Source organism: Podarcis liolepis (genome assembly GCF_965112155.1).
Source record: "Podarcis liolepis genome assembly, chromosome: 6".
NCBI classification, from domain to species: domain Eukaryota; kingdom Metazoa; phylum Chordata; class Lepidosauria; order Squamata; family Lacertidae; genus Podarcis; species Podarcis liolepis.
In genome coordinates, this window is record NC_139559.1 from 63,567,726 (window position 1) to 63,586,928 (window position 19,203).

The 19,203-nt window shown below is 39.8% G+C and overlaps 2 protein-coding genes across 19 annotated transcripts in view; one reads left to right on the plus strand and one right to left on the minus strand.

Moving 5' to 3' along the window:
- Positions 1–19,203, plus strand: part of LRRC7 (leucine rich repeat containing 7) — a 197,191-nt gene that overhangs the window by 153,207 nt on the left and 24,781 nt on the right. For 14 of the 18 annotated variants that reach the window (XR_014527771.1, XM_083510425.1, XM_083510430.1 and 11 more), the window contains 4 exons: positions 911–1,030; positions 3,752–3,967; positions 4,898–4,990; positions 6,586–6,660. Coding sequence is in view for 16 of the 18 variants with exons in the window: in XM_083510425.1 (XP_083366551.1) it covers positions 911–1,030; positions 3,752–3,967; positions 4,898–4,990; positions 6,586–6,660 (504 nt within the window). In the remaining 2 variants the exon portion in view is untranslated. Of the gene's footprint in view, positions 1–910; positions 1,031–3,751; positions 3,968–4,897; positions 4,991–6,585; positions 6,661–14,682; positions 14,741–14,836; positions 16,319–19,203 lie in introns of those variants that run through there. The other 4 variants (XM_083510431.1, XM_083510419.1, XM_083510418.1 and 1 more) reach the window with 4 other exon arrangements.
- LRRC40 (leucine rich repeat containing 40) overlaps positions 12,713–19,203 on the minus strand; it is a 35,893-nt gene continuing 29,402 nt past the window's right edge. Inside the window, exons 15-17 of the transcript XR_014527775.1 lie at positions 18,725–18,780; positions 15,757–15,817; positions 12,713–14,282 (exon numbers count right to left, since the gene is read on the minus strand). The gene's annotated coding sequence lies outside the window, so the exon portion shown is untranslated. The remainder of the gene's footprint in view (positions 14,283–15,756; positions 15,818–18,724; positions 18,781–19,203) is intronic.

Genomic DNA, 19,203 nt, shown 5'->3' on the forward strand with positions numbered 1-19,203 from the left:
TTCCTGCCTACTCCCCACTGCCGGTGTATGTTCTCAGCTCCAAAGCCTCTTAAAACTCAAGGGCCTCTTGGTCTGGGGATCCAGTAGAGGCCACATGTCCAGCAGTTGGAGGGAAGATTGAGGTCCCCTGGGCAGCAGCTGCAAGATAAACAAGAACATCAAATTGAATGTCTGCAGAATAGAACTATTTTCCTTTTGTTAACTAAAAATGAGTATTTGTATTTAATTTCCATAACTAATACGAACATTCACCAATAGCCTAATATTTTCTGTGATACTTTGAGAGGTTTAGTCTAACTGTTCCATTAACTGTAGCAGCCTATTAACCTTTTTAAAGCCCAATACTCTGGCTTATGGATCAGACTCTTTCTTGATTAAAAGAATCATAAGTGCTTTCCTGAGCTGGAGCTTTTAAAATGCATATTAATATGGAACAGAAAACATCGTTGTTAACTCTGACATTTAGAGCAATTTTCATACTAATTTCAGTATCTGAGATGGGATAAAAAATATGGTTCTTTGCCATGGGATTTCCACTCTCATAGTACAATTGTCTACTAATAAGTTGACACTTTCTAGAAAGCAGAAGCATGAAGATTGTATTACTATGTACATTGAAAATGTTCCTTCTGATAGATGTATTTAGTGTGTGTTTAAATTTATGGTGTTGCCAGTTTCTTACTAAGCACTTCTTGTGTGCATCAAAGTCTTATCCAAATATGTGATCAGTTATAAAAGAGCATTGATGCTTTTCTATATCTTGATAAAATGCAATAATATGTACTGTGTGGATATTTCCCCATCAAAAATAAAACAAAAACAATGTTTATCAAAAAGGCTAATTTGGGGCAAATGAACTGTTTACTGTCCCTCTCACTAAATAATCTCTTACCTAACATTTTAAAAATAGACCCCATCACAACAGAGCAGCATTCTAGACAATGGACAGGAAGATGTTTCTGCTGGCGGCCAATGGAATCCATATCCCCTTGGAAGGCGAGATGTGCCACCAGAAACTGTTGCTAAAAAGGTAACAACTATCACACACAATGAATACTGTATATGTGTAAATACTGCCACTCTAATCTGGTAGTGATGTATGCCAGTGATCTCCTGTAGTAAAAAGATTGGGAATGAGTGATGGATTTGTGAACTTGCTTCACTGCAAATTTTCCTACTGCCTTTAATCATGATTGTTACATTGGTACTAACGTAAACATGGTTCCCTCTTGACCGTGAAGTGAAACTAAGGCTTCAAGTTAGTTAGGAAACCCAATGACTCTTGGCCAGACAATGCCAAAGTTAAATGACTGGAACAATTTAGCTTTGAGGGTGGTGGGAGCTCACAGACATTCCCTAATCTTCTTATTACTATTAATTGACTGCCAGCATTGCATTTGTGCCATTGTTTCATCCATTTTGATGTGTTTTAGCATCACTACCTTGTATGGATGGAAGGGCAGAAACAGGCTTACTTCACCTGTCAACATTTTCCTCCAATTTTTGTTTGAGAATATGGTGGTTTTTTAAAGGCCTTTTTCCTAGACACCTCAGTATCCTTCCTCATTGATGCTGTATGCTAAATGATTACCCTACATGCCAGAATCTGATTAATTCCCTGGCACTATCCATTGTTGCATTCTTTGCCAACAATTTGTATTGTGCTGTCAGTAGAACATTCCCAGCTTGAAATAATTAACTTTTTGTGAAGGATGGTAAAAGAATATATAAAATACAAATGAAATCATGGGAAACAGGCCTACACAATGGAGATTATTTCCCTAATCAGAATAAGTAATTTTGTTTTTTTACAAAAAAAGATTTATTTTCAGTTCATCCATATACATTAGGAGCTGTGTTATGAACGCCTAAGCTGTGACAATATGAGGCTTTGCAAACAAAAAATCTATTAAAATGGATGAGAATTATTTACCTTTCACTCTCTGTTTTTGAGCATGCTGCTCTAGCAATACTGATTTTCTTTCATAGAATTTGACCTCAGGAGATTCATGTCCGCTATAGTTGCTGATGGTTTAAACATTGTGAGTCATTTGAAACCAACTTCACAGTAATTTTTTGTAATAGTTAGACTTTAACTACTGATGTTATTTATGACTATAGATTGCTTTTATATGATTATTTTAATATTTTATTATTTGCCTCTGGTGTGTGTATTTTCCTTGATTATTTTATAAACCACCCAGGGATCTAAACAGATGGTGGACAGTTTAAAAATACAATTAATAATGATGATAATAATACCTTTTAAAATGTAAAATAGGGGAGAGCTCTTTGCTGACAGGGGAGGGTACTGGCAGCTGGTGATGTAGCACCTGAAGTTTCCAATATAACAGAAATGAGCCAACCTCCAACAGACAACTAGACCATCCCTAGGATTCAGACCTCCTCTTCCTACTCTGCTGAGATCCTCCTCCAGATCAGATTCATCTAGGGCAGGCACAGGCAAACCCGGCCCTCCAGATGTTTTGGGACTACAACTCCCATCATCCCTAGCTAACAGGATCAGTGGTCAGGGATAATGGGAGTTGTAGTCCCAAAACATCTGGAGGGCCGAGTTTGCCTATGCCTGCTCTAGGCGTCCCAAGTTTTCATTCTTCAACCCACTGCAACCTTCCTCTAGGTCAGCTTCCTTGAGCTGAGCTTCTTCCACTCCTCATCTGACCACCCTCTCCATGGGACAGGCATGATCCAACAGAAGCAGCGGCGTAGCGTGAGTTGTCAGCACCCGGGGCAACGCAAGTAATTTGCGCCCCCTAACCCGGGGCAAGGCAAGTAATTTGCGCCCCCCCCACCCCTAACCTGCGAGTTGCCGCTGGCGCTGCCGCGCAAACAACGCTGCTTGCCCGGAGGAGGATGGAGGCAGAAGCAGCCGCCGCCTGTGGCTCGGCCGAGGGGATGGCGGCGGCGGCAGGGTGCAGAGGCTGCCCGTGCCCGGCCAGGCGTCGGTGGCGGCGGCGGCGCTGCTGCAGCGGCTGCTCCTCCTGCGAGCAGTGAGCGGAGCGCAGCCACAGCGACGGCGGGGGGCGCGCGCGCTAGGGCGCAAGGCTGGCGGTGGCGGCGGGGAGCCCGGCAGAGGAAGGAACTTGTCCCTTCCCTCTGGACTCACGCCCCCCCCAGATGTTGCGCCCGGTGCGGTCGGCACCCCTGGCACCCCCCACGCTACGCCACTGAACAGAAGTTATGTGTGATCCAGACTTTGCTTCCACAGGTAGAGGGGCAGGAGATGACTTTTACAAATTCAGCCTCTTCCTAGTACTTCCTCCCATGGGGTTCTTGAACATTCAGAGCCCTTTGGAACAATGTGGGTGTTAGCCTGGAGATAGCAGAGAGAAGGGAATCCGTAAAAGTCATCTCCCTGCTCTGCCAGCAGGATCCTTCCCCTGCATCTGAAGCCTTCCATGGATGGAAGGGTGGATATTGTCACTCAGCTGAAGGTACTAATATAAATAACAAATACGTTTTTCCACTTAGTAATGCTTCTGTTTTACAATTGATTTTCTACGCCTTACAGTTCAAATATAGCTGAAGGAGTGACTTTCACTATGCTGCTCTGGAAAAAAAGTCAGAACTTCATATGTTTATACTCAAGAGCTTTGGTGTGTGTGTGTGTGTGTGTGTGTGTGTGTGTGTGTGTGTGTGTGTGTGACTGTATGTGACTGTACAAGTTTCAAGAAAAGTGCTTTTTTCAGTTTTCTAAATTCCTGGCCTAATGTGTTAATGTTACCCACAGGCAGGTAGCCATATCCAGACACTGATGGGATCGCAAAGTCTCCAACATCGAAGCCGAGAGCAGCCATATGAGAGCAACATGAATAAAGTGACCATCCAGCAGTATCAGCCACCACTGCCGATCCAGATCCCTTCTCAGAGCACTCGGGCACCACAAGCAGGGAGATGTGTCATTCAAACTAAAGGGCAGAGGAGTATGGATGGTTATCCAGAACAGGTGAGCATGCAGCAGAACGGCATGAGGATGAGAGATGTGAATGGAATTGTGTGCAAGATGGCTCAAAAAGGTAGGCTTATTTTTTAAGTCTGTGAAAATGTTTTCCTATTTACCGTTATTTGGAATTGCTAAATAAAAAGGCATGTATGTGTAGATTATAAATCTCAGCTATCATGCATACCTGTGAATTCATAGTGATGAAGTCACTATGAGGGATTTTTTTTGTAGTAGTAGTGAGATTGGTGTGCTCCAAATTGTAACTCACCATAGGAAACCTTAATAATGTTGTAGAAACCTAGAAGGTGGTCATTCCAATGTGTCCTAAGCATTCGCAAAACCAAACATTAGGACAACAAAAGTCAATCCCTTGTGACTTCAGCATGTAACAATAACCATATTTTAAAAGGCCACATGAGTCATCCCAATGAAGTTAAGCAATTTATTTGATTTGGCTGCTATTATGTTTGGATTCTAGTTATAGTTATAGTTCCATAAAGACGAAATGTGATGTCCTCTTTTATAGCCTATGTAGAATTTCAATGCAAATAAAATGGATTTGCCAAAGTTACGTTTTAACTATATCTAACTACATTTTGATGGGGGTGGGTTTGAAGATTTTCTTCTGCAGTCTTAATATATCTTTAAATTATATTTTAATGTATTATGTTTCTAATTGTCATGAAACAAATATGATTGTATCAGCTTTTTTAAGTAAGAAAAGCAACTTAAAGAGAATACATCATTGATGTTCGTATCACAGTTGATTCAAACATTTTACATTGTATCACACAGTACATCCACAAATAACCTTCTTAAATTAAAAAAAATCATCCTAGAGTAGCCTCATGGACATTTGTCAGAAAATAACAAATTTGTGACAATTAATTAATTGCATGCATTTAAGCATCCCTTTGTGTCTTTTACATCTAGTTTTGTGTGAGGATAGAAAAGAATCCAGGCCTTGGATTTAGTATCAGTGGAGGAATAAGTGGACAAGGAAATCCATTCAAACCTTCTGACAAGGTAAGGTAGTAATTTCTTTTGCTTGAATTAGTGACCAGATAATGCAGTTTGAACATTTAGGGTAGTTAAAGTTCAGATATTCATGACATCTGTTCCTTTGCTTGCAATTAAAATGTAATCAAGATAAGGAGCTGAAGAAAACAGGTTGCCCTACTGTGTATTATGATCCCAAAACATCCTTTGGCTAGGGATACATGTCACTGAATGTCTGCAAAAATGTGTTGCCAGAAAATTCTGGGATTGTAGAGACTGGGGGCTATCACTTTACACTTTTACAACTACCCTGGTTAGTCAGTAAATCAGAATAGGGCCCCATTAGCTAAAGTGGTGCTTCAGGTTAAGAACAGTTTCAGGTTAAGAACGGACCTCCGGAACAAATTAAGTACTTAACCCGAGGTACCACTGTAGATGAAATTTTAGATGTTTGTAGAACCATTGTAGATGTTTTTTCCCCTATGGATTTTGAACTCAAATAAGCAGCAATGTAATAGCATGAATAAGCAATATGAGATATTTTGGAATGTATTCATCGTCAAGAACAGTTTGCTAGGCTGTTAGTTTATAAATTATGACTAAGATGTATTCCACTAGCTCTACACTAAGCAAGATCTCATACTATTTTAGCAAAAATGTTAATAGTAGCAATCATTTAGCATATAAAAATCATCAATCAATGCTAAAGCATTGATAAATGTACTGATTTTTGCCTTATTTCTAAAGTAGCTAAAATGCCATACTGCCTATTTTTAATTTGTCTTACGATAGCATAGTTAAATTCTTTATCAGTTGTTTTGACATTTCATATATCTACAAATTATGGTTGCACCGCTTCTATCTAACCCCTCTGGTAGAACTAGATGTTATGATAAACATGAGGCAGCCTTGTTTCTAGTTTTCTTCTCTACATTTACTGGTTTGCCTGTAGCACTAAACCAGGCATAGGCAAATTCGGCCCTCCAGATGTTTTGGGACTACAACTCCCATCATCCCTGACCACTGGTCCTGTTACTAGGGATGGTGGGAGTTGTAGTCCCAAAACATCTGGAGGGCCGAGTTTGCCTATGCCTGCACTACATCATGGCTTAAAGTCACCCTACATCATTTTCTTCAGAGGAATGAGCTGTAAACCTTTTGTGGAAGCAGATTCAGTGCAGATCCATTGCTCTTCATTCTTAAAGACTCTTTTGTAAAAACAGTTGATGTTATGGAGGCAGATAGGCAAGATAAGGCCATAGGCCAGATAAGGCAGGAGGTTGTGTTTTGTGGCAGAGATCCAAATCACTACAGGGCGAACATACATATGTGCAGTAGGGCTTCAGAGGTTCTGCTTTCTGATCCATAACATCTTTAAGAATAAGAATGCACCATGACATATATTTAATTCAGCAATGAACTGTTGGTTTGATCAGAGGCTTCTTTTTCTAAATTATAAGTAGATGTTGTCTAGTACAGAACTTGTAATATTCAGCAAGTAGGCTGGATTCCAGCTAGTGTAGCACATAGGCATATTAATAATTGCAGTCCACTTAGTTCATATACAAACCTTTAGCCTAGTTGGTTATAGTTTCCTAACCTCTGTTACTTCTGACTTATAGGGTATCTTTGTTACTAGGGTTCAGCCTGATGGACCAGCATCCAACCTGCTCCAGCCTGGTGATAAGATTATTCAAGTAAGCAAAATCTTTTAATTAACAAAAGCATGGATTCAGTGCAAATATTCCTTCACATGTGCATGCTACGGTATTGTTCTTTTCCCTGCCTTCCCATAGTAACCTTTAGATGACCTCAGGTGGGGATTCAGGTTTGGTAGGAACGGCAATGTGCACTGGTGAAAACAACCCCCTTGTGAGTAGGTGTGAGCCCAGTGGTGGAAAGGGTGGCTTAAGTAGTCTTTGGGGCACATGAAGGAGCAAAATGGCTAGTGTGCCAGAGACAAATTAGTTGCTTCCTTTGCAGGTTTAGGTACTTGTTACATCTCTGACCCAGTTGTGGACTGGATTCTGCAAGTTGGAGAATGACCCTTTTTTTTACTTGATTTCCATGAAACAATGTAAAGTTTGCCCAGTCTGAAGTTTTCCTGAATATATATTGCTAACATACAGAACTTTGTGTTTTACTCCTTCATGTGTGTGTTTTTTGCATTGGCTCCATTTAAACTGAAGCCACCTGGGGAGAAGCCTGTGTGCAACTGATGTCAGAAACAGTGGTGAAATCAGGGCAACGATCCACATCATTCTCCCCCTCCTCCCTTAACTATGATTTTGTGGTAATAAAATTGAAAAGAACACAAAAGAGCCAAATATTTTTGAGGAAGGGGTTTTGTTTGATTTTTAGGTTATAATGAAATGTAGTGTGACTAGATTGCAACCTCTGGGATTTTTGAATTATTTACAAAACGTTCATGCTAACACAGGGACACATCCAGTTTACTTTTCTTCATGCTCAAAACAAAACTCAAAATGTAGCTTAGACCATTGCTAATGACAGGGATGGTCCTGGGCAAGTTTCCCTATTACAGTTATTTTTTTATTTCTCTTTTTATTTGTTTACACTTTTTTCCATGCTTACTTTTCACTATTCGTTGCTGTTCTTCAATATTAAAATTAGAGCATGGAAGAGATACTGTTAAAGCATTTGTTCAAAACAGATCTTAGCAAAAATAATTTAGATACCTTGTGCTATGGTTTGCTCAGGCTTAACGCATTCTGTCTGAGTCAGTTGCTTCTGCAATAATGAAAGGCAAGCCTGCAGCCAACTTTTTTCAGTGGTCATATCCATATCAGAAGCACTCCGAAGCACCTCCTGCTTTCTGCTGATTTCTCCTGTGCAAGTCCCTCATCTGTCTGCACTGCAGAACAGGACAGTTGCAGAAGGATATTGGGCCTCAATATCTTTCCAATTCCTAGGGCACAATGTTATGTCCACAACAGGGAAAGAGCTAGGGAGCATCCATCTGAATGTGCCTCTTTTATTTATGGATCTTGCTGAGATAACAGTTATCATGGTGGTCACCTACTGAATCAATTCACAATGGTCGCCTGACACCAGTTTTGCCATTGCAACACATTCCATTATAAAGGGCATACAAGAAAAATAGTGTCAGTTAAATAATAATTATTTTAAAGGGTTTTTTGTTACAATGTTTGGTTTAGCAGCATGGTTTACAGTTAGGTGATCAATAAGTTTGCCTACTTATACGCAACTGTTTAACCACCAGCAGGACATGAAGCAGGGAGTTGTATGGGAGAAGGGAGTCATTAACTTGATAATTTGCTGGGTACCACAACAGATAAGTTTTGTGAACTGGCCCATGGAATGGCATTCGAATCCATAAGTACAACAAATCACTAAGTTTATATCAAATATATGATTATTGTGCAGCATTTGTTTCACTTTTATAAATGGCTTGTCTCTTTGAGAATGGAACTTTTGTTAATGAAATAAGAAAAAACAAGCTCCTCTTGTGCTTGTTTCCCCCCCGTAGGTGCCTGTCATGCATCCTGCATTCATTCTCCTACTTTCTCACTTATTCATTTATCTGTACAAATATTGCGCATCTCTTCTTCCTTCTCTCTTGTTCACTGTAGGCCCATCTCCTTTTCTCTATATATTAACAGAGCACGTGTTCTTGGTTTCTATAGAGAAAAAGAAGGAAATCCACAAATGCTTAAAAAAAATAAACTTAACATCTGAATTTGCAAACAAAGGATATTTTCTACATTTGTTTCAGGTGTTATTTACTGTCAGCTTTATCTGATGATAGTATACTGTAACTAGTTTGATTACTGAAGTAACTTGTAGAGCATGTAATTTCCCTGGTGTTCTGTGAATCTGTGGATAACCTTAAGGGGGGAACAAGAATTTACTGGCAGACCTGGATTGGAACTCTGGCTACTTCTAAACAACTTCAGAGGGGGGTGCAATTTTCAGGGCAGGGAAGTTGCAGGAGAGAAGAGGTAGGTGATGCGAGTTTAGCAGCTTTCCCCTCCTTCCTCAGCTGTTTCTTCACTGCAGCCCCAACCCCAGTGTATTTAGCAACCCCAGTTTGAGGAAGAGAGGGAAGTGCAGGGCAGGAAAAGGGTTGAGCACCCGTACCTACTTGCCACTTCTCCCTTGCAAATCGTACCCCCTTTTTGTTTTCGGCTTTAAAGTAGCAACTGGCTGTCCAGACCTTTATCTGCTGTTGAACACCTAGTTTATCCTAGCAGGGTTATTTGAAGCTCCTGAATATAATTCACCTTCCCCATTACATTCCCTTTATATGGTGGAAAACTGAGTTCCATGTTCCATTATTCTAACCACCAAAGGGACTTCCTACAAGTATTATTGTGCAGAGAGCTAGCCTGCCTATAAGGTTGGGGTAATTTAGTCACTTCAGAAGACGCCCTTATGGAGTTTGCCTGCTCCCCATCATGGGGCAGCAGCAGGGTATTTTGCCTCAGGTGCCAAAATGCTTCAGGCTGCCCCTGGTGGTACAAGCTTGGAATAGGGCACAAGAGGTTGAGCAACCTACAGTGGCTCAAGTCAATGTGATTTGGTATGTTCTAAGATGCTGAGAGACTGGAAACCTCTGAGGTAGTAGTTGGCTCCTACCTGGTGGGAATGAGGTTTGTAAGACACCTGGTGGAGCACAAAAGAGAGGTGCAAAGTGTGCACTAGGCCCTGGAGGCTGCAGGGGTCACTGGTGCAGCACTTCAGTGTACAAGGATGAATTTGATATTTCTGTTCTTGCCACAAAAACTTGCCACAGTGTACTCAAGTGGCACACAACCGCTTGAAGAGGATGTGTGAACTCCAGAGAAACTCCTTTGTCAGTTTAACAGAGCCTGTAGGACGCTTAAGGAATTTGAGCTGCCACCTAGGATAGCAGTCTGAAAATAATTTTGCATAAAAATGTTAATCAAATTAGCTGTGACAACTTCAGGCTTTACTAAATCATATGGTAAGTCAGAAAGCTGAAGCAACACCATCTTATTGCCTTAGGTAATATATATTAAACAGATAATAATGATGGGAATAATTCAACTTACTGAATATTTCAGCATCAGCATATCTCTGAAACAGTATTTCATTCCAGCATAAAAGTAATAAGTAAGGGAATTGCATACTTGGCATGAATTCTCATGATACCGTTTTTCAGTAGCCATTCACTTAATGTAAGTCCTGAATTTTATTGGAGTATTTTGCTCACTAGAAATATCAACAAGAAAAAATATTCTGAGGTCATATGCAGTGTTTTAACCACTGTTAGAGAGCTGAGGTTAAAGGCAAAACTACAAGTGACATGGAAGAAGAAGAAGAAGAAGAAGAAGAAGAAGAAGAAGAAGAAGAAGAAGAAGAAGAAGAAGAAGAAATAATTAGAATTGGATGGGAGCAGAAACATAAAGTATAGATGTATCTTTCTCATTTCAGAGCTAATTTTAGCTGGCAGAAGGGCTGCTATAATGGGGGAAATGACATTGAGAGGAAATGTCACTGCCTCCCCCCCCCTCAAAAAAAAAATGTCCCAACTGCCCACATTCTTCAAGAAGGGCAGAAACAAAAAGAAATGCATCAAATTTGTAATGTGAGCTACTTTCCCACTGATACCTGGTCACCTTTGCTTTTTTTACATTGTGGTTTTATGTTGTGAACTGACCTAAGATCGAAAGGTATAGGGTTGTGTACAAATTTAATAAATACAATAAATAATAATAATAATATGCCACTACAGCAAAAATCAGTGACTAAAATGTTATCTCAAAAGTGCAGAAAAACTATTAAGCCAACTGCATCTACAGTACATGCCAATACTAACAAATTTAAGACACTGAAAGAGAAATGCAAATGAAACAACTTATATTGTTTTTAAGTGTTGTGATTGGCACAGACAATTAAACATAAAAATGTATTAATGATAATACATTTTAAAATAATAATTTTATTTATTAAATTTCTAAACCATCATTTATCCAAGCGCAAAAAGGTTTACAGTAGAAAAATACAAAAATACATAACAAAACCCCACCACAGTTTAAAAGGTCTGCAAGTAGAGTAATATTTTTGCCTGGCACCTAAATACAGTGGTGCCCCGCAAGACGAATGCCTCGCAAGACGAAAAACTCGCTAGACGAAAGGGTTTTCCGTTGTTGCATTGCTTCGCTAGACGAATTTCCCTATGGGCTTGCTTCGCAAGACGAAAACGTCTTGCGCTTTTTTTTTTAAAGCCGCTTGAAGAGGCGCAGTTGCGACGGACCGTGCTTTGCAAGACGAAAAACATCGCAAGGCGAAAAGACTCGCGGAATGAATTCTTTTCGTCTTGCGAGGCACCACTGTATATTTAATGACGGCACCAGGCAATCATCCCTGGGGAGAACATTCCAAAAGTGGGGAGCCACTGCAGAAAAGGCTTGTTTCCATGTTGCCACCCTCTGGACCTCTCCTTTAGGAGACACACAAAGAAGGGCCTCTAATGAGGATTGCAGGGTCCAGGTCAGTTCACAGGGGGAAAGGCAGCCCCATGAAAGGGATTGCAGTTTACCTCCCCTCCAGTTTGTGTAGTGAATACTGCAAACTAGAAAACACCAGGGAAGCACACAGTATGTCCAATACCGTCTAAATTTATTTATCTGTTTTCAGGTTTTTTGTTTTATTTATTAAAATTGATTATAGCTAGCATCCAAAATGCTCAGTTGATGCATAAAAGGTAAAGGGATCCCTGACCGTTAGGTCCAGTCGCGGACGACTCTGGGGTTGCGGCACTCATCTTGCTTTATTGGCTGAGGGAGCTGGCGTACAGCTTCCGGGTCATGTGGCCAGCATGACTAAGCCGCTTCTGGCGAACCAGAGCAGCGCACAGAAATGCCGTTTACCTTCCCGCTGGAGCGGTACCTATTTATCTATTTGCAGTTCGACGTGCTTTCGAACTGCTAGGTTGGCAGGAGCAGGGACTGAGCAACAGGAGCTCACCCTGTCGCAGGGATTCGAACCACAGACCTTCTGATTGGCAAGCCCTAGGCTCCGTGGTTTAACGCGCAGCGCCACCCACGTCCCTAAGACGATACATAAACCCTGCAAAAATAAGTAGAATTTACAATAGAGCTGAGCTCTTCTCACAGTTGTGCTAGAGTTCTATTAATTTCAGTGGTGAAATCTCCCAGTAGATTGTGTGCATAATCAAATCCACTCCATCATAATCCAGTGTAATTAGATTGAATGTTAACTTTTCCAAAATCCGAGGCAATAATTCAATCTTTTACTAAGTCAGAAAACACTGGTGATGTATATTGACTACATAGCAAATCAATGTAAAGTTGATGAATGTAGCTCATTCATGTTTCCCTTTATCTGGAGCTACTTTATAGCAGTGCTTGAAATGTCAGATTTACTGAACTTTTCAGCAAAGGAATATGGAATTGAGTCAAAGTGGTCAATTTTTCTTAATTTCCTTATGGACATTGAGCTGCTTAATCTGGATAATTCATGACACAAGAAGTAACAGTTAAACAAGGAGAAAGTCGCAAATAAAAATCCTTGTACTGCTTAATGCAAACTTTACATGTTCCAAAGTATCAGCAGTCCTTTTGCAGTACTATGCCTTCTTCATGAGGGGAAGAGAGATGGATAAACTGCAAAATGGCCGCCAACATATGCTCCCTTCTTCTACATCACATTGGCTGAATTTTCTGGTTTGTTACTTTAGACCTGGTTCTCGGGTTCATGTTTGAGGTGTCATCACAAGACACCTTGCAAGTTTCACATGCTGAGCATTAGATGTATGTTCCTTTGCCAGGAATACTTGGTAGCATTGCTGCTGAAATCTGTCAGTTGCAGAAAATACCTGACTGCCTAAGAAAGATCTGCTGAGGAATAGACTAAACCAGAGTATAGAAAGGAGCATTTATCCACCCCCTGTCCTATCTAGGGGATGACTGGGTCCCAGGAGTGCCTTGCTCATGATACTTTTGTCTCCGAGATCAGGTTGGTAGTCTGAGAACAAGGGTAGTTTCTTATCTAATTCATATGTGAGTACGTTCAAAAGTATATTTGCAGTGTGGAATAGATATAGTAAACACTTCCTCGTGACTTTACCACACCAAGATGAACATAGGAATTGGATCTTTCCTGTTTTGTACAGTACTATAGAGAGAGTGGAAAGGAAAGTCTTAAACTTCTATTGATATGAATCCTTGACCATTCTGCTTTAAAATCTCTTCCATGACTTCCCAGCTTGTAATCCAAGTTTAGCTTGTAATAGTTAAAGCTGGCCAGACTTTATTTAAATCCCGCCTTTCCTCCATTGAGCTCAAGGATGCATGCATAGTTCTTTGTCTCCCCATTTTATCTTCACAACAACCCTGTGAATTAGGTTAGGTTGACAGTGACTTGCCCAAGGTCCCCACTACATCTCTACTTGGCTGAATATGGGAAATGCCTCAGTTGAAAAGCACTGAGTTTAAGGTGTCATGGAATGATAGCTACCTTTGTAGTGATTAATCTTTAATAGCTCATTCAACAAGTCATAGCTGAATGCAAGTGATGAACATGTATTTGTAAACTTGTGCTTATTCTAGGATCATAGTAAGCCATCAAGTCAAACAACCAATAGTCACCACTCAGCAAACCTTTTTGTGAAATAGCTCCTATTCCAATTTGTGAAATAGCACTTCGAAATCCCCCCAACAATCTTGATATTTATTATTGATTGATTGATTATTTAAAATCAATTTAAACAAGTTTTAATAATCATTACTATAATTGATGTCTTGTATATTTTTATCCAGTATGTAGCTTCCTAGAGACTCTAATATGTAAATATCATTACTAATAAGCAATATCGTTAGACATTCTATCACTTTTGGGTTTTCTAGGTAGATACAATAGTTGCAAATATATCATTGTTTGTGAAATCCTTCTTGAGAAAGAATGGTTGGATTCAAAAAATACACTGGATTAGCAATGAAACCTCCTCTGCACTTGTTGAGTTCCACCTTCTACATCACTTCTGTTCTCTCTAATCCATTTTCCATGAGCTTGCTTGTTGTTCATCAGCAACTATATTTATTTACTTATTGTTTTGCATTAATGCTATTTCCAAGAAAGATCTTTTTCAAACTTCAGTCGTATTGAAGAGTGATATGAAAGCCAAACTAAACATCATGTGTCAGTTCCGGATGTGGGTTAAACCCTTGCCTACCCCAGTTACATATAATGTGAGGTCATCTTACCTTTAGAGCAGGTTTTGCCGCCTTGCCATCACTCCCCTCCGCTGTGTTTCACCTCAGCTGAGTTTCAGAGCTGGAAGTTAACTCAGCTGTGAGAGAAGTGCTTGAGTAAGTGGCTGGGGGAGGTACACAGCAGTCACAGCAAAAGTTCAGCTTACCATACCCACACACCAGTACAGCTCCAACTCAAACCTGCCTTTTATATGACTGGGGTCAAGTTGGGATTTTACAAATGGGTCTGTCACCATCACATCTAGTGCTGAATAACCTTTTTCCCACGGGAACTCACCTCTGGCATGAAACCAACGCAGAATTATTAATGCTAAACTATCAAGCACATCCGTTTCATGTGAACTTAACCATTATGTGTGTTCCTTAGCATATGGATTATGTCGTGGGTTTTCAGTATAAACTGCTGGCATTCAAGTACCAAGAAAGCAGGCAGTGGCAAAGTAGCCAAACCACAGCCACAATACTTTCCTTTTTCAGATTTCAGAACCTGGTTATTACCCTGACTACTGGCCAACAAACCTGGGGTGGTTTCATGGTAAGTCTCACAATGAGTATAAGCTTGAAGTATTTATTTTTTTTGTAAACCAAAGTTAGCAAATGAGGTTCTGAAATATATTTGTTCTTATTTCAGATGGCACTGAGTACACATGAAGCACTGGATATCTCTTAAACCCAGTTTCAAAATCCAGGGTCTTGTTCCCTGAACAAAACAATGCCTCACTCAATCTGCTATAATGCATCATCAAACGTCTGAGTTAAGGAACTTGAGATATAAATATATATTGTTTGCCTGCCTCATGTATTGATATAGATCATCAGCAAAGAACATTTTTTTCATCACAAGACTACCTTCTGTTTTTTTTTTAATGACAAATATGTCAATAACTCCCACGATATAAAGTAATTGATGCTGTTTCAAGTAAATCTCAAGGCCAAACCATAGGAAAATGGAACATGTATTCCCAACCCCAGAAGTCCAGCATGCAGTTCTTATGAAAGGCAACTACTCTTTAGGCTTATGTTGGAGAGGAATCGTATATGATCTGTTGGTTCATTATCAGAGCTCTGTTTAAATTACCATCTTTCACTACAGTGGAAAAATAATATTTTTGACATCAAATACTGCTATCAATATCCACGGCATACATTGGTATCTGTAAGGAAACAACCTTGTGAGCTTCAAGTGTAATGGTGCCCCTTCAAGGTGGAACCAAGTAGGCTAGGATGCACTGACTACACCTCACCTTTGAAAGTTGAATGGGTCTATGTTTCACTGTAATTCTAATTTGGATTTCTATGCTTTTGATAGAATTATAATTTATGTGCCCTTTAATTCTGCCTTAAATAATCCATTTGATTTAGGATTCCTTTTTGTTTTTCTGCCCCAGTTTGTGCCACCATCCTATAGCATGTGCTATTATACCAGTGAATCCTTAAGAACTCATGTTCGTATACTTTTTGTAGCCAACTGCATCTAATTATCAGGTAAAGGTTGTAAAAGGAGGAAGGCTGCAAGCTTGCTTAAAAGGTAAATCACTCCTGCCGACGTACCATGTGTCAGATGATCCACGCTGCATGTTTAGGAATCATGTTCTGATCTTTTGATGTACCCCTTGGATAAAAAAACCATGTTATTGGCCCTTTGCACTGCATCATGTTCAGGTAAACAGAACCAAAAATAATAATGGGTTCACTCATTTTCAGTCAGCAATCCATCTGAAATCCTCCCCCCGCCCCCAAGACCAATAGGATTACTCTGGAGGTAACTGGATGGAGAAATGTGCCCTGTTAAGAGTTTTTCAGTCCTTCAGTTGGAAGCCAAAATTAGGCCATCAGGATACGAGAAAGGGACATGCAGACAGATGTTTTGCACTTAAGGCCATTTACTGCAACATGACAGACTATCAGCCTTTACAGAAAACAAACAAACCTAAAATCTAAATGGAGTCCAGCTTCAGGCTGGCTCTCAGAAAATATTCCTCTGAGGTTTTGCACACTAAATCCAAGGCTTTGCTGAATGTCTTTGATCTGTCTGGAATTTGTACTCTTTCTCTTAAATTATTTTCCTGCTATTTGTTAAAACATTTAAATTAATAAAAGAATTTTCTCTTTAGTGTGTGGGCTCTCTGTTCCTTATAATTTTTCTTATTCCTTGCCTGCCTGATTATGCTTATACTTTCAACACTGTGTTGCAACTTTTACAAGTTTCCCCCCACTACCACTCTGTACACACAGACCTAATTAAAGACCCTAAACTAGTCATCTCCTTGGAAGCATGGAAAGATCTCGCACACATCCTGCACTTCACCATCTACAGGTGCTTCTCTGTTTGGTTAAATATGGGGAACAGCTCTCTGCATAATGAAGGAAGTAAATGTGGAAGTCTGGACCTGCAGTTCTGTGTACATAACTCTGAATATGAATTACAGCGATCGTATCTGTTGGGAATCAAAAAGTGCCTTAGGGACGCAAATCAGCTCATTCGGATTTTTTGAGTGGCTGCCCTTCACATTACTGAGTTACTGTGGCTCAGTGCCTAGTGTGTTAGACTTTGGTTGGGGAAGAGCTAAACCGAAATCCTCACTGACTATCTTGGGTTTCTATCTGTCTGTGTTTGGGGGGGTGCGGTGCAGAAGGAGAAGCATGCATGCAGCAATGGGGTCTTTGGAGGAAAAGGTGGGATAAAGCATGTAGTACCATAAATACCTTTTAAAACAGCTCTATTTTAATTGCAGTTTGCCAAGGCAGATGATCTTGGACTCCTTTGGGAGGTGGGCTGGATAAAACTGAATAAATGTGGGTTGTGCTATTCAGTAACACAGATTCAAATACACGAGATCGCAGCCACCGACACATTGTTATAAACTGTTTTTCCAGGACAGCATTTCTACATACATTCTGACATACATTTCTAACTTGCCTTGTCAAAAATTTTGACCAAAGTATTTGTAAATGAGTGAGCATTTCTACAATGCTGGTCACCAGACTTGAGTTTAGAAGAAGGACTAGGGAAATGAATAAGACCCTCCTATGAAAATAATACTGGGCCTGTTCAGATATGGTTTGACCATCATATGGCTTGTTTCATTCCCGCTCGTATGCTCTGATTTATTTCCTTATCTTCCTGGTTTGAGTAAACCAGTTTTCATCCAAGCCAGAATTGGAATTTACAGACTGTGAAGTAAATAATGGTGTGTGCAAACCAAGGAGGATGGAAATTTGAACATGAGAGGGAAAGCTCCATCAGCCAGACCATGATTTCGCCATTATCTCCCAACTCTGGTACTAAAGAAATGCCAAGGACCTTGGGGAAAGGACTGGTATTTGTGATGTCTCTTGAAAAACACTGGATTTGCTCTTACAGGCATATAAAATGAACTGAAATATCTGATAAGGGTTTGTTTGGTTACTTTTTACCAAAGTTGTTTAACTTCTGCAGATGATGGTTTGAACTATGGCACAGCATGCAGAATGCAATAAATATGCTTAATTCGTACATACAATGGAAAGAAAATCAGTAACTGGTATATTATATCAATATGCAAGAAATAAACTTGTCAACAGTTTCAACTATTTTAGAATGTTAAGAATGAAAAATGAAGGTGGTAATAAAAAATCCTAAAATAAACATACAAATTCTGAATCTGTTATGATTTTATTTTGCTGAATCTAATATAGATATAATGAGTATGATGCACAATGAATGGCCATTCTGAAAGGAGAACTCAAAAAGATATTTCGTTGCCTGAATTCCTGTTACTAGAAAGAAACCTAAATATATTCTGAAGCTCAGGCATATTAATAACTAGTGCAGACTGTGAGGGCACTTTAGCGGTACCTCCCCCAAAGCATGTGACATCTCTCCCTAAAATTATGTTCTGCAGACATCTTGGTCAGTTCTGACACCATTGTGTTAGCTTCTGTTTACTGCATATGAAGTGCTAATCTGGATTAAGGAGGCTCTATGGGGGTGGGGAAACTGGTTATATGGCAAATACTTGGGTCAAGATGTTGAAGTCAAGATCTCCAGGTTTCTTCTAACTCAGATGCTTTGAAAGCAATTATCATCCCAAGCCAGCATCAGTTTTTCATTAACAGACCCTTGAATTTCCACAAATGCTATATACCAAATCTTGTCACCTTCACAGAACATGTTGAAGTCTTAACTGAAGTCTTATATAAACTGCATTGCATTCTCACTTTGATGAAATCTTCAGGGTATGAGACCTTGAAGAATGAAAAATATTTTATTTTGATTTGACGAACACAAGAGTTTTGCTAATCTGGACTGGCATTGTATTTGATGACTTGTAGAACAGAGCATATTACACATGTGTACAATTGTATCCATTAACAAGTAATCTTAACAGGAAATTTGGATCCCTGACAAAGTTGGTTTTCATTTTCTAAGCTTTTATGTTATAGATAAAATCATGGAAATAGGCAAACCATGTTTGTTCTGAAATCCATGGCCGGTGTACCTGCTTGGCACTTCAAAACTACTTCTGCAGTATCTTACCCTTCTACTTCAGTACTGGCACTTCTTTTTTTCCTTCTCTGGTCCTGCTGCCTTTGCTTTGAAAAACAAAGTCAATTATCAAATACAGTGGTACCTTGGGTTAAGTACTTAATTCGTTCCGGAGGTCTGTTCTTAACCTGAAACTGTTCTTAACCTGAAGCACTACTTTAGCTAATGAGGCCTCCTGCTGCTTCCGCGCCACCAGAGCAAGATTTCTGTTCCCATCCTGAAGCAAAGTTCTTAACCTGAGGTACTATTTCTGGGTTAGCAGAGTCTGTAACCTGAGTCGTATGTAACCTGAGTCGTATGTAACCCGAGGTACCACTGTAAAGCAAAATGTGTTCATTTTACATGCAGTACATGGGTATTCTCAGCTTGGCTTTTGTACAAGGGCTCAAACATGCCCAGCTTATAAATTATAGTTGTTGTCATTGAATAGTTGTTCTTTTCACAAACCCTGACCTAAACCTCACACAGCA